Consider the following 15,377-nt stretch of genomic DNA (forward strand, 5'->3'; position numbering starts at 1 on the left):
TTTTCCATATGACAGATGTTGCGATGCCATTAGGTAAGAATAAAGTCTTTAAACGTCTTTAATCCTCTTTCACGCCAGCACACGGGGCTTTTGTTTCAGTCCTCCTATAGGAGGGCGGAGCGCTTTTACCTGGAAAATAGCGATCCAAGCGTATCCAATGTTGTCAAAGTTCACCGCCCCCTTGTGAGGGTTGTGGTCCCCAGCTCGACACACATTATAATACTGGTTCCAGTTGACGCAGACGCTGCCGTTCTCCAGGCCCTGCTGCTCGGCGCTCAAGGTGCACTCCGCGTCGCTGTCTCTGTAGGGCGGCACGTTGCTGCAGCGCAGCATGCCGTTATCCTTATTGGAGGAACAGATGAAGGGGCTCTCTTCCCCTTCCTCATTCATGTAGTACGCGCTCAGAAAGGACAAATTATACACGCTGTGGGGGACAAAAGAGACACATGTTACGGCATTACGGCACATTACATTAAATACTTCACTTTCTCCAGACTGAGGATTAAGCCTCTTCCTGTCCTAAATTGTATTTTCATCAGTGGTGGTCCATTTAAATACACAATTTGCTCCAGAAATAGGCTTAATTCCTTAATACAGCACTTTGAATTATCCTGAAGCTATAATGCTCAAAGTGCTGTATTCAGTGAGAACGTTCTTTTCATCATTTGTTAAATTGCTTGGGTTTTTTTTTTTAAATAGATTTGGACCAAGAGTTCAGAAGGTCAGACTTCCGGTTATCCATGATATTCAGCAAAATACCAGGCTTCTTTTCTAATCCCATCTGAGTCACAGAGGCCACTTTGCTGTGTATCGTTTACATTTACAATTACTTTTACAGCATTTATCAGATGCCCTTATCCAGAGCAACTTACAATTAGTATTTACAGGGACAGTCTCCCTGGAGACACCCCCTTAGGGTTAAGTGTCTTGCTCAGGGACACAATGGTAGTAAGTGGGATTTGAACCTGGGTCTTCTGGTTCATAGGCGAGTGTGTTACCCACTAGGCTACTACCACCACTACTACCACCCGGTTTACCGGGTCAGCTAATTTGTTGGATTACATCAAAAGTCACAATGTCCATTTGTGTGTGAGGGGCGGGACTCCCTTGGTTCAGTTTGCACAACTGTCAGCAACCCAAAATGTCATTGCCGTCCGCAACAGTTGCCAGCCACTTCACACTGGTTCGTACGCCGTGGTGGGGCTGAGTGGGGTGGGGGTTAAGCACTTACGCCTTCGCTTCGTCTCCCAGGAAACACCTGTTCCTCAGCAGACCGGCCCACAGTTGCACCCCGACGATGCCGAAAATAAAAAAGACAAAAAAACACAGCAGGAGGACGTTGCCTAACATAGGCAGAGTATCGAGGAGGAGAGTCACCAGGATCCTCATACCTGCAGAGAGAGAAGACGAGGGGTCAAGACACTTCCCTTTACTTCTCCGCAGCCCTCATATGATTTATGCTCTATGCTGTAAACTTTAGTGTAGCAAATAACAGCAGCCGGGCAATAATTCCCCAGCAAAACAAATGCCGAAGCCTCTCGTCTGGCATTACTTTAATGAGCTGCATAGGAAATCAAAGCCTGCAAGGCCAGCAAAACAACAGCAAAAAAAAAAAAAACACTTCTGGAACAGAGGATCCTCTTCCCATTAAAAAAAAAAGCATGCAAAGAAAATCTACTGGACGTCTGACATCTGAGCAACACAGAGTGATTTACGGCACTTAATTAGTTTCTATTAATAAAGCCTTTAATAGGCATTAGGTTATTAGGCTCAATGCTAATAAAGGTTTGCAGGGCCGGCCAGAGAAAAGATGAGCCGTAACACTTCTGGCAAGTGTCTACAAGCGTCCAGCGCCCAGCGAAATTGGCTCTTTAGTGTCTAACTAAGCAAAAAGCCAGAGGGCCACGGGGCCCTTGTGATTGTTACGTTTCCAGACAGCCGCAGATCTCTGACAAAACAGAAATACAGCCCTGCTAAAGCCGATCACCGTCAACGCGTGCCGTGGGCTCAGGTTTCCGCTGATCACGGTGACAAATGAAACTTCATGAGGAGGCAAAAGTGCAGGAGCACAGCTACATCCTTCAGAGAACACCAAAGCTGTGCCTTATGGCAACGGTAGAAACTGTGGAGCTAGGGTGCCCTCGTCTTCCAGTCGCGTCCACTCTGCGGCGAAACGCACTGAGGACGCGATGGGGAGGAACAGGCCGTGATGGAACGAGAAGCAGAGAAGAACTCGAGAGTTGATATTTTAAGCTGCACTAAATGTTTCCACTCTAGTAAATTTTAAAAGGATGTTACATAAAAAAGAACTGTTACACAATCATTCTATACAGTTCAAAACTGAGTGGTGTACAATGATATTTAACAACAATGCAGAAGAGGAAGTACTATACTGTAAGAAAACGACATTGAGTGTATTACTGTGATTATAACACACGTTACAGTTTAATATCGTAACATGGGAAATCCCAGGTCCATGGCACTTTGTGCTTTTGTCTTTGTCAGGCTGCGACCAACCTTATAAACCAACCTTAGCAAGCCCTACTTCCTCGTTTGGGATGATTGTTTGGTTTTGCTCTCATCAATATGAGTTCAGGATAAAACGGAAATAATCTAACAGATGAACTAGTGCAGTTTGCAATATTTGAAAAAAAAAAAACACCTCAAAACCTGTAGCTTTGATAATGCTGATTTAGCAGTTCTTAAGCAACACAAGGGCAGTGGTGGCCTAGCAGTTAAGGAAGCGGCCCCGTAATCAGAAGGTTGCCAGTTCGAATCCTGAGGTGGCACTGAGCAAAGCACCGTCCCCACACACTGCTCTCTGGGCACCCATCACTAAGGGTGCAGAGGACACATTTGACTGTGTGCACCGTGTGCTGTGCTGCTGTGTATCACAATGACAATCACTTCACTTTCAAATATAACAAGTCCATCTACAACCTACAATGAATAAGCCGGTGTAAATAAGAATGGTATTTGTAGAGCTACCACATTAGGATTCCTCTGAGCCAATCATACCGCATACCGCATGAGAAGCTTCGATTAAGTAATGAGAGTAAAAACAGATACAGCAGTAATGATCTCTCCCCCAAAAAATCAGTGTAGAGTCTATATGGACAGCCCATTATCACTCCATCATTTTTTCAGAGCTTATGTTTCCTTATCTGTTGCTGATGGAAATCATCATCCCAAATGCCTTGTTTGAGAGGAAAATCACATCCTAGGGAAGTTTAAAGAAGGATTTGCAAATATGGCCAAGTGAAATTTTACCACGTTGTCACACAAGCGAAACAGCAGGACCTGGAATGAGTTTCAATACATGCCAGCACTTGAGTGGTCGGTGTACATTACATAAAGGAGGACGTGACTGACTGTCCTTGGTCCTGGACATTCTGACAGCCACCTGTCCATCCTAGGACGTTTCTCCCCCTGTATCAGGCTGTTTTTCCCCATTTTAAGGGGTGCACACAGCAGATTTTCATAATTGTGGCTCCGCTGTGGGAATCTGATGCGCCGCTTCTAAGGTTGCCAGGTATCGACCACACGATACTAAGATGCACAAAAAAGTCAATCACCAGTTATTTTGTAGAAACTCATGTCAGCCATATTGGTCTTTGAAATGTCTGCACATTTTTTATGTTATCTGTGTCTTAAAAAGATGTGTGTGAGCTGTCTGTGTGGTGGGTAAAATTTAGGATTATGTGACGTGAGGAGGGGCCCTTAAATGGACCTTTTGAGAGGAGAGGGAGGACGACCCGGGTGCTGGCCAGTCCACTCCACTCTGTCTCCACTCCCCTCCCCTCCCAAATACTGCAGAGGCAACATGGCACACAACACCACCCGGCGCTGAGGACCACAGCGTAATGAGCTCCCTGGGGGGGACACGGGCTCCTTCACGAGACGGAGGGGAAATGAGAGGGGCGTGAACACTGAGTCTCCAAGCTCCGCATTTTTAACTACATCACATGAGTCCCGGCAAAGTGCCACAGTTGTGACTTTACCAGTGCGTTGGGCAAACCAACTCACATCCCCTGCATGGCAATATCGTCCCCAAACGTTATTCAATGTGTCTAAATGTGCTTTCAGACCTGAGTAATGCAGTAATGCCGACCGATTTCTGCCTCTTAGTCTGAGGGGTTTGCTGCCAGGGCAGATAAATCACACTATCACCTCCCGTCTGGGCCATTAAAACTTAACTAACCACTAAATCTACAGCCTGCTACCCACGGATGAACTGCTCAGAGCGAATGCACAAACACTCATGTATTGATGCACACACTTTTCATTTTAGAGAATAAACACCGGGCATCATGGGGTGAAAATTTGCATATTAATTTGTGTAATACCGGTACCAGGAGACACAAAAACATTTCTTGCTATTTTAATAGTCTATTGGAGCATGCAGAGTGTTTTATTAGGGCAAAATGACCAGATCATCTCCCCATCCGTCTCTTTTTCCCACACTTGTGTCTAATGAATCCCACAAACTAACCCTAACTGAAAGCAGTAAGAAAAATGTCTCTAAAGAACTCGGGCCACCGCTGATCCTGTGTAATGGTGAGTTGTATTTAATTTTTCTTGTTATGACCAGTGAGTGGAAATCTCTTCCCTTTGGGATCAATCTATCTATATATCCTGAACCAACGTGCAGTGCAGGCAACCTAACCACATCATGTTGGCATTACATAGTAAGTTAATATAAAACAAGATTATGGTCAAAGGTAACTTTACTCTAAATCACTATAGATAACTGATGAATTTGCTAAATCAAAAGCAAGTTGGTATAATGCTAAAAGTTTAGATTTCCTATTTTAATTGTTCTGGTTGGGTTCTGAGTTGTTATGCAAATGGTATCTACAGTCAACCAAATGAGGGGTTTCATAGATGGATATTTTAAGCACTTATGTAAGTTGATCTGGATAAGAGTGTCTGCCAAATGCTATGAATTTAAATGTAAATGTGATATAGAGTTAGTGTCCTGTTACAGTTACAGTGGTTATTAATATTTCCATTGCCTTCAGTGGCATATGCCAAATGAACTAAATGGCAAATGAGTAGTAATGTATTTAATATTTAGATTTTTACATCAGTTACTTACTACATTTTTCTCCAGGTAATAATTAATTATAATGCAATTTGCCAACCCTGATCATACATGTGTAAACATAATCTGTAATCCTACTGTTTTTTTAAAGAAATGTTCTTTTTTGTTACAAAACAAACAGCTCAACATTTCAAACTACTACAGACAATCTGCAATCATTCATATACTCACCCACACCTACACAGCAAACCTGCATGCATTACATACAAATATAAAAAACATTTCCAGAATGAATGGATTTCATCTCCAGTATATGATGCTCATATATGACTCCCAAACGTTTAGAAAGTCCCTTTCTTTGCCCCTTGAAACACACGTTTTTCCATGCCAATAGAGTTTGCAAGTTCCTTCTTCCAAGGAGGGGGCGTCCATACTCCTCCAGCACAGTGAAATAGCTCGTCTAGCTTAAAGCAGCACCAAGTCCACTAGTTTAGTCTGTTTCTGCGTGTGCATACAGATCTTAGTACTTTCTGAGTGCCTTTAGTTTCCCATATTCCCCTTCATTTTTACCAGGTGTAAACTTTGCATTACTCAATATAGGTCTAAATTGTGAGAAAACTGGAGGGTCAGCCAGACTATAATTGTACTTTTAAAAAAAGGGTTCTTTGTGATTTTTTCAGTTTTAATACTTGAATGAATTTAGGTAGGTATTTAAAGGTAAACCTGGGATCCAATTTTGTTCAATATCTACCCAGGCTGGAGGTGATATTGAGCAGAATCTCTTGTCCAAATCTAAGAAAAGCATCAGTTTTAGCATCCACGCCTCCGATTTTTTTTCATACTGTTTCACAGGCGAAGATTTTGACGTATCAATGCCGTATCTTTTGAACAATGTTAACAGCGTATCCAAGGGTTTTTATGGTAAATCTATACACGCTTCTCTGAGCTCTTCCACTATGCTGCCATCTCGGATCTCGGCCAAGTGAACCCCCCCCATAGTCCTACTGTTAATGTCTTATCGCTTATTTACACACCAACATTCACACACACACACTTATTTACTCTCACACACACAGTACTGTGACAACAATCATTTATAGCAGACAGGTTTCACTTAATGTCCCAGCATGGTGCCAAAAGAACACACTGCACCCAGCTTGTGAAATTCTCCTTGTCATTCAGGTCACATGAAATCAAAGTTCTTTTTCTTTTCTTTTCTACTTTGCATGAAATCAATAAGCTCTTTCCATAACTGCAGTGGCGGGAGTGAGGCACGCCACTTACTGGGAACTCTGTTAATGGCTCGCAGTGGCCTGAGCACCCGCACTGTCCGAATGGCCGACAGGCTGGCGTTGTGTCCGTCCAGCGAGTATTCCATCATCCTGCAGACAAACGGAGACAAGGGGGCACGACTGAAGGGTCTGACCGGAAAAGGTCACCCCAAAGGCATCTCCAATAACTCAAATGCCCAGGAGCATACTGCATGCTGTCAATCTACACAGTGAAAATACGTCGGGATTCTCACCCTGCCATGACGATGAAAAAGTCAAGACGATTCCAAGTGTCGCCCAGGTAACACTTCGATCCGAATATCCCCAAAGCAACCATTTTGATGACCATCTCCACAGCGAAAAATGCAAAGATGCAGTCATCAAATACCTACGAACACAAAGAAAAGAATAAAAAGGAAGTGACATGAGGAGCAATCACAACAGAGAATGTTTAAACACAATAAACCCCAAATCACTCCAGAGATGGATAGAAACATGTTGCATAATGGACAAATGTTAATTCCTGACATATCTGAATAATCTGGAAGCTGCTGGTAAAGGAGAAAAAAATTCAAATGAACCTCTTAATTAGTCGGAAGTGTGCTAATGAATTGGTCCCACTATGGTACGTGTCTGTGGGAAATGCACTCCTGGACCTGATGAAGGTGTCACAGAAATGTTTCATGTGCCTTCCTAGTCCCGCCTTCACTGACCCTGGTCTCCCTGGTACAACCCAGTGGCCCTCAGCCTTTCCCACAGTTCCCACTGCAGTGGGTAGGCGTGCGGAGCAGGCCCAGAGGAGAAGTTCAAACAAAAACAACGTCCCTATTGACATGCTTCCAAACTGCCGATGACCCCAGGCTGCAGGGCTTAGAGCTTAGGTTAAATTGTGCGGTGAGACAGCCATAAAAAAGGAGAAAAGCCTGGCACAGGCCTCCAAATCAAAACACAGTGCTGAGAGCTTCTGTAGATCTGGATGGCTTAGATGAAGGTGCTTGTGGGACCATCATCTGGCTCTTTCTTGAACCTCAGAAGTGTTATGAAGTGCATTTGCTAAGGGCTATAAGGTTACCAGAGACAAATAAATTAGTCTTATTTTTTAATGATAAACTCTTTTATTGATATAATGTTGTTTATAAAAGCCAATTATATATGTGAGCTTGAACTTTTTGATTAATAGGTAGGTTTAGCATAGTGTTCTTAGAACAAAAGGACTAAATCTAAAAAATAATGCTATTTGCACTTCTACACATTAACGATCTGTCATTCTTGTGATCATTATCATTTTCTTTAGTGAAACAACATATTCTGAGATGTAAATTCTGTCAATATCAGTCAATATGACACAAAATAGACCAATATAAAGAATTATTGACCTTTTCTATCAGTAAGAGGGCAGTACATTTTGTGCCTCACACTTGGTTTTGGGTTGTCATGACAATTCAGCATGTCCTGGCTTTCTCATAAAGCACTTTTTTGACAACATAATTTGTGGAAAAGATGCGGTACACAAAATAAAATAAAACCAGAGCTGCAGACAATCAAATTTCTCGGCGCGTCTGGTGGCGGGGAGGCACTTACCTGCAGGATGATGCACCACTCCGACTCGCAGTTCACATCCTCGCAGGGCTGGTACATGCCGAGGGTCACGCAGTTCAGCAGGATGACCAGCATGCTGATATGCTCGAACCAAGTGCACCGGAGTCAAGGAACAAACCCAGAGAAGGACAGCAATATATACAGCTTATATGATTCTAGATCTCACAGAATATTTCTCAGCTTAGAGCGAAGATCTTAGTAAAAAAAGAGGCATATGACTTTTTAAATCCTATTTTATTATGTTTTGTATATTTACATTTGTTTAAACTATGTGTAATTCATCATTAGATTTCTAACATGCCCATTTTAGGATGTTTTAAAGTTTTTATTCATGTTTAGCTCTTGCTGCCAACCGTCATCGTGTCGGCTGTGTGAGTAATGGGAATGTGGCTCCACCGGGTCTGAGGTACTGTCAGTATTGTACTGTTAGCGGTGATGAATCAGTGAAATTTGTAATTTATTGTGCCTTTTTTGGCACTGATGCCTTTGGGGATTTTTTTTTGCCACTGAAATGCAGAACCGATGTGGTTGAGCAGTGTGGTTGTGATGGAAAACCGGGGCTCTACAGTAATGCTTCTCAATGCTCACCGGAGCTGTTACTCTGTAAATGAGACACAAGAACAAGAGGCTTTTAAGTGGGAACGTTATCCCATGGAAGAAGGAGGAATAAGGCCGTCTCTTTTTTTTCATCATACGTTCTACCCTTAATAAGAAGGATCTGCTTATAAACACAGGCATGTGGTGCTGTATGGATTTCCCTTTAACGCTCTCCTGCAGGAAGTCCCGGTGAGGCAGCGTCTGCTGAATTGCAAAATGCCATATTATTCCCCAGAGACAAGATTTAATTAGAAAAGTTCTGAAGCACTGATTATTAAGGATGGACAAAATATACTGTTTGGACACCAAATGAAAATGGGAACACTACGTCCCTCTACGTTCTCTTGTTTCCTCTCACATTTATATAAATGTTGTTAACTCAAGGGCAAAACACAGTGAACACAGAGCCAGGAACATTTACTGCTCATTCAGAAATGGCCAGTAGCTTTTAATGTGAAAGGTTATGAGAATCTTTAATGGAGGAAGGTTACATAAATGTAAAAAGGTCTCATAAAATACCACATGTGCTGTGTTCAGACCTCAGAATGTGAAAATCATGGACACAAGGAAACAACGGAATATGGACGGAGCTAAAACTGTATTGCAGCCAACCAGCAGAGCTGTAGTGGTGATGCTGCAACTGGGCCCATTTGAGCCACACTACTGTACTGCAGCAAGCTGTACTGCGGCTGTCAACATCGTGCAGTTAATTATTCATCATTACAGAACAACAGATCTCTGGCAACGTGACTCACTCAGCTCACTTGTTCAGTCTGTGAAGCAGGCATGGGAAATATTCCCGTATGATTCTGACTGTATTTTCACAGATTTTTTGCTCAGATAAATACATATATTGCATATGTATTTCATATATGTTCACTTTAGCCATATAAGAACATGACTGCATTCGATATAAAAATATTGCCAAAAGCTGTTGACTATGGGAAATATGTGTACTTATTACTAATTAATCATGATTATTTGTATCACAATGCAATAATCACATTATTATGACATGCAAATCCATACCCATGATTGATCAATAGTGAGTGAAGATGTAAACTGAAGATTTTTACATTTTCCTAAGATAGACGCAATTTGTCTTCATCACCAGAAGGCTGGAGATGCTTTCTGATCACATTATCACAGATGATGACCATAACCACTTTAATCTGATTGCAGTCCAGTGGCTGTCTCTGTCCGGTGTTTATAATGGAAGGTGACTGGAGGGGTGGCAACAGGACGTGTTTTTCATCTGCTTGGCAGCTGTCTGCTGGGCTGTCTGGCTTGTCAGGCGGGGTGAACGCAGCCACCAGCGAAGCCCAAACAGACGTCCCTGCTGTCAGCCTACATGGCCCGTCATCACCCTCGCTCCAGCCATGTCTGCTGCCGGTCAGCCCAGTGAACCCATCACCACATCGCTACACCCACACCGCCAGAGTAGCAAAAGCATTACATAGAGACACTCTCCAAGTACAGCATTACATAGAGCCCCAATGAAGAGCACACACAGGTCCACATGCATAACCACACACACACACACACACACACACTGAATGAATAGGATCATTAACACTGTATTACAATATTACCTGAACACACATTCACAAATAGATGCATGTAACCACACTGATGACCATAAAAGCCCTGCACAGGAAGCCAGCTGATACACATAGAGAAGCAGTCACACCCACTTCCTGTATCTACACACACACACACACAACCACATCTCTGGTAATTTCACAAAACCTGTGTGCAATCTCCAAAACATCCGAGCTCAATCCTCAGAGGGAACAATCAGCTTTCACAGGACTTCGATGACAAGCACACAAATTCTAAGGGGGGAAGGGGTACTCATACCTCATGTTTTATGCAAACCATCTCCTGTAAGTGGGCCACATGATGCACGCCCCGATACACGCAGTGGAGGAGTAATGTGAACAGAGCCACTGGGCTCGGTTCCATAAAAACCTTCAGATTGGGTGTCGGCAAGCCCCAAAGATGCGCACATCCACAAGGCTGCAATTTATCATACAAACCAGGATCAGTATATCACATGACCACCATTACCGAAAGTTTTCAATCCAGATTTCCTGAATACATTCTGAATGCTCAGAACCTGATTCATTATCAAAATGGGAACCTATTTCTGGTCGCAGTTACTGACAGCCTCTGCACAAGCATCATATTAGATATGAATATACAGGCTAGTGACAAAAATAAAGGAATATAATTCACAATATATATTTCACAATATAAACACAAAAATTAAAAAAATAAAAAATTAATCATGGGATATCACATGATATCACATGTTAAGATGCTTCTCTTTAAATAACTTTTTTTACTGTCACAACATCTACTTCAGTTGCCTAAATGACATTGCTTAGGAATAGTGAGATCGTAGAGACCACAATATAACCATCTAATCACATCAATCTATCTATATTATCACAAATGATTATACAAAGAGCAGATTAATTCAAACAAATAAAAACCTGTAGATTATATGTGAAAATTAATTATGGTATACTAGTATCATTCTAGATTACCCCCAAGAGGTTCCTGGTCTAAAAATGTTTGAGGACCACTGCTCTTGATTTTTTGCTACACCTTCACCCAGTGCAGGTACCTCACACGATATCTCTCCTTTTTATTTAGAATTGCTTAATTCTTGTGAAAAGCAAATTATAAGATGTAGGACAGGATGTGTGGCACAGAACGCTGGGATGATGCTGACAGTGTGGTCCACGCGAAATACACAACCCCACACACAGTGTGAAACACAACCTCAGGATTTCCACATTATAACGACCTCCCTGCAGACCCTGCATTTTATAGCAGCACCATCAGGGGGGACTTGTTCTGTTCAGAGGACTTTACAGGAAAGTGGTGTGTCTGCTCAATAAATCATGACAAAACGTTATCATAAGACAGGACAACACACACACTGCATTGACGGGTGTGTGTGTGTGTGTGTGTGTGCTGCAGCTGTGTCTCACCCAGAGACAGGTGATATTTGTTGGCTCTAAATACCAGATTGCTTGCAAAAAAATGACCAACAACGCGCAGGTTATTTGTTCATTTGCTCCGTATGAAGCAATAATGAAATAAAGAACGGCATCAAGCCCATGAAACAGTAGATACTGACAGCTGTTCCAGTACCTGCAGGTAAGATCTGCAGTACTGGCATTAATAGAAGAGTAGACATTCTGTGTGAAGTCTGTGGTAGAAAGAAAGAAAATTCTCTGGCGGTCATTCTTGTCACACTGTGTTCAGCATCCATCCTGCAGCCGATTTACAGAAACACTCCCTACCCCATTATCAGAGTCACTGCTGGGAATGCATTAAGACCCTCCTCCTCCTCCCACCATCGGGTCTCACTTCGCACCAAGCCACAAGCCGAAAAATGGCCACTTCTTAAAACCTCAGCCCTGGATTGGCTGGCTTCAGCGCGGCCCTTCTTCGGTTCCCGACAGGAGCTCCTCAATGAGGCAGCCGACTGATGGCTGAATTGGGCAGCTCTGGAAAATGATCCTTCAAAAGAATCACCATGGTCAGTGAGCTGGGCCAAACGGGGGCAGAGGACTCTCCGTCATGCACTGCAGCCGGCAGTTGCCTTATGTGTGCGTGCTTGACAAGAGCGATGCCTCAGAACCTTCCCGGAACACCGCAGGCCCTTAGGATGATTGATGACTAAAGTGTGAAGGCGCGACTCAGCGGAGGAGCCGACGTTTGCTTATAATCCTCGCACCTTTAAAAATAGTGCCGTCCACCCCCTCCACGCCCCAAAGAAAGCGAACTGTTATTCTGGTAGTTGGCCGCTTGTCATCACAATAAACGCAGCAGTTAGCAGGAGACCGCACACAGCGACGGCACTATTAATTAATGGAGGTGCAAATGTACACATGCTTGGCGTTGACGTGAGTTTCGGAAAAAAGTGCCAGCGAGACAATTATCACAAATCCTGTGATTTTTCCTAAAACTGCTTTATCATTTATCCAAAAATAGATGCAGTGAGCATTAAAAAAAGTTTCAGGTCCAATTTTATGCAGCACTATAATAGACATTTCAATAGACAGATATAGAAATAAACCAAAAAAAAAAACAGTAACGGATACTCGGTAGTTATCTAGGAGAGGAGGAACGCAAGGACCCATGCATTCCTTTTTGTTGGTATGTCATTATTTATAAAACCCAGAAAAAGCCTAAATGGAAGCTTCCAGGGACCCAGAAGAATACAATTTCCCAGGATCGTGTTATGATATTGTACAAATTTGCATTTTGCCACAAACACACTAGACAATACGGAAAGACTGTAAATGCTGCTTAATTAAAATGTCTCCTACAGAGGACAAACATCTATGGCTGGGTCTCAGGAGGACAGGGATGGCTGACAGCTCTCAGGCACCTTAAAACCCCTCCTGTCAATACGTCACATGTCGAGGTTTAGAGCAGCATCCATGTCCACTTGGCTCTGTTCTCTACGAGCCCTTCTACACACAGTTCAACTTGCTAACGTAACTACCAAACATGCACATTGTCAGCACTTTAAGTAAAGCATTGTGACTTTGACTGTGATGTTAGGAAACCTGCCCCATGCGCTACACGTTGTCTAGTGCCGTGGAAATGTGGCTCTTCAGTCACAGCTTCTGTCAAAAAAATTGTCACCTCAAACACGTCTAAAGAAGAGGCTGAAAACAATGTTATGGATGCTTTGTGCAGATTTAAGCACTTTCTGGCCATCTTTCTAATATGCTGCCAGCGAATGCAGCACAAAGGAACAGAAAAGTGCAGCATCAGTAATGTGCAGCAGCACATAATAAACGCCCCAATTTCATACCTTTAGTGTTAAATCAGCAAAGGGCCATTAACAAACCGCATTAAACAGTCCTTTAGTGAGAACAGGTTAGTGTTTGTGTGCACGCAAGCGAGTGAGAATTCATGACGATAACTATAATTACAGTATCCCTTCTTCCACAAATCTGCTGAAGTATTACCCCGCAGGAGTCCCTTGTGTTAGCTAAATACTTGACATGACAGAGACAAATGTCCCGCTGCTGGCATGGGGATTTTTCTTTGACTCCGCTCGATCATTTTGAATAAAATAAAAAAAAAAACGTCTCACTCGTCACCAGAAAGGATTGGATTATTTGTGTGGAACTCCAGCCTCGCAGAAATGAATTAATGAAGCCGTCCCATTGATTAAGTCAGAGGGAATGTCACTGCCCACCATGTAGACTAATGGACCCAAAGATACGTGTGTGCGTGTCTGAGTGTTAGTAGGGGAACGCTAGACGATTTTTCCTTTACTCACTAGCGCTCACCATTTTTCATTATGGGAAAGCAACTCAGTGCACAGATGTAATAGCACTCTCAGTCATGATTGGTCAGGGTGGGGTTTTTACCCTGGGGGGCAGTTGCCAGGCCAGTTATAGCTGAAGCGATGGAATGGGTAGGAGGTGACAGCCCACAGAGAATTGACAAGAGCATGACACGACCTGAAGCAAGGACACCGTGACCAGGAAACAGGCCTGAATCAGCAGAATGCACAGGGGAGAGGGGGGGGCGGACGTGATTCATACACCCATAAACCCACCCCCCTTTAACAGACATGAATACACACGCCCAGGTGCCTTCATCCAGCATCGCTCAGCTCCTTCACTCCCATCGTTGGGATAAAGCGCTAATCTTTTCCTCTTGATGTGCCCATTATAAGGCAACTGCCAGATGCCATCTCTGTTGTCGTTGTGCCATCTGTTAATGACCCCCATTAGAAAGCAATACCCGGGTCCTCCGGTAAGCCGACGCAAGGCTAATGGATGCTCTTTGATGTACAGCTGTCGGTCGGCATAGTTTATCTCCCTTCCGTAGATAAAAAAAAAAAAAGTTTGCCAGGATCAACAACATCCCCTAAAATACAATTACTGTATAGCCCAGATTTAAAATGACAATGCATGCGGCATGAGGTGGTTTACATAACTCTTACCAGGAGTGGTGCATCGCAACAAATGCCTGACTCAAATGCAATTCTGTGCTTTGAGGCTGTATACTAAAAATGCCGGCGTTATTTTTTCTTCTTTTCTTTACAGTAGGCCTAGTTGGATGATGTTGTTGTTCCCCACATCACAGCAGCACGTTTTAAATTAGATGTTAAATTCTGCAAACGCAGAGGCTCTGAAAAAAAAACAAAACTTAAACATTAAGGAAACTCTTGGGCTAAATCTGACATCCATCATCTAGGTGGGTCCTGCTGTAATGATGGAGAGATGCCTGATTGCATCCATATCACCCCTCCTCATCATCACAATGCCCCTTTGATGAACCCTTCACCAGCAAAGAGGAGAAATGGTAGATTCTTCTGTGAGTAAATTAAATGAAAGATCCTTGAGTGGATGAAGATGGCATAAAAATTCCCTAATGGAGGCCAAAAGCGTTGCTCGGTTCACTCAGTTCCAGAAGAGTTGAGCATGTGACCCTCCACCTGTGCCAGCGCCGGCAGTCATGCATCAGAGTACTCAGACTCTGGGTAAAAACTCAATTTTGAGATTGACTTTCGGCGTCGTCCGCTTTCACTTGGCACCCCAGCCCGCCTGGAATCGCTTACATTACACTGGAGGCAATATTTAATTTTACTCAGTTTCAGGTTGTACACTGTACACACAACAATATATAAATCAGGTATTTCAGAAAGCTTTCTGTGGAGGCAGGGCTGGAGTTGGTCCAGAGTGTGAACATCATCCCCCATGGCTGGCAAAACTGAGGCATGCATTAAAATGTATTGAGAAGAACACAGAAAGATTTGAAGCGATACTGTAAAAAGGCACATGACATTCGGGCAATACGTAAATTAAATATTGAGACTG

General features: G+C 43.1%; 1 protein-coding gene across 6 annotated transcripts in view; it reads right to left on the minus strand.

The window, feature by feature from the left end:
* cacna1ha (calcium channel, voltage-dependent, T type, alpha 1H subunit a) overlaps window positions 1-15,377 on the minus strand; it is a 67,369-nt gene that overhangs the window by 38,558 nt on the left and 13,434 nt on the right. For 3 of the 6 annotated variants that reach the window (XM_028984992.1, XM_028984994.1, XM_028984995.1), the window contains exons 2-6: window positions 7,897-8,712; window positions 6,570-6,703; window positions 6,329-6,426; window positions 1,232-1,391; window positions 130-424 (exon numbers count right to left, since the gene is read on the minus strand). In XM_028984992.1, coding sequence (XP_028840825.1) covers window positions 130-424; window positions 1,232-1,391; window positions 6,329-6,426; window positions 6,570-6,703; window positions 7,897-7,989 — 780 coding nt within the window. In that variant the 5' untranslated portion in view covers window positions 7,990-8,712. Of the gene's footprint in view, window positions 1-129; window positions 425-1,231; window positions 1,392-6,328; window positions 6,427-6,569; window positions 6,704-7,896; window positions 8,716-15,377 lie in introns of all 6 variants that reach the window. The other 3 variants (XM_028984996.1, XM_028984991.1, XM_028984993.1) reach the window with 1 other exon arrangement.

Source organism: Denticeps clupeoides, chromosome 7 (assembly GCF_900700375.1).
Source record: "Denticeps clupeoides chromosome 7, fDenClu1.1, whole genome shotgun sequence".
Classification (NCBI taxonomy): domain Eukaryota; kingdom Metazoa; phylum Chordata; class Actinopteri; order Clupeiformes; family Denticipitidae; genus Denticeps; species Denticeps clupeoides.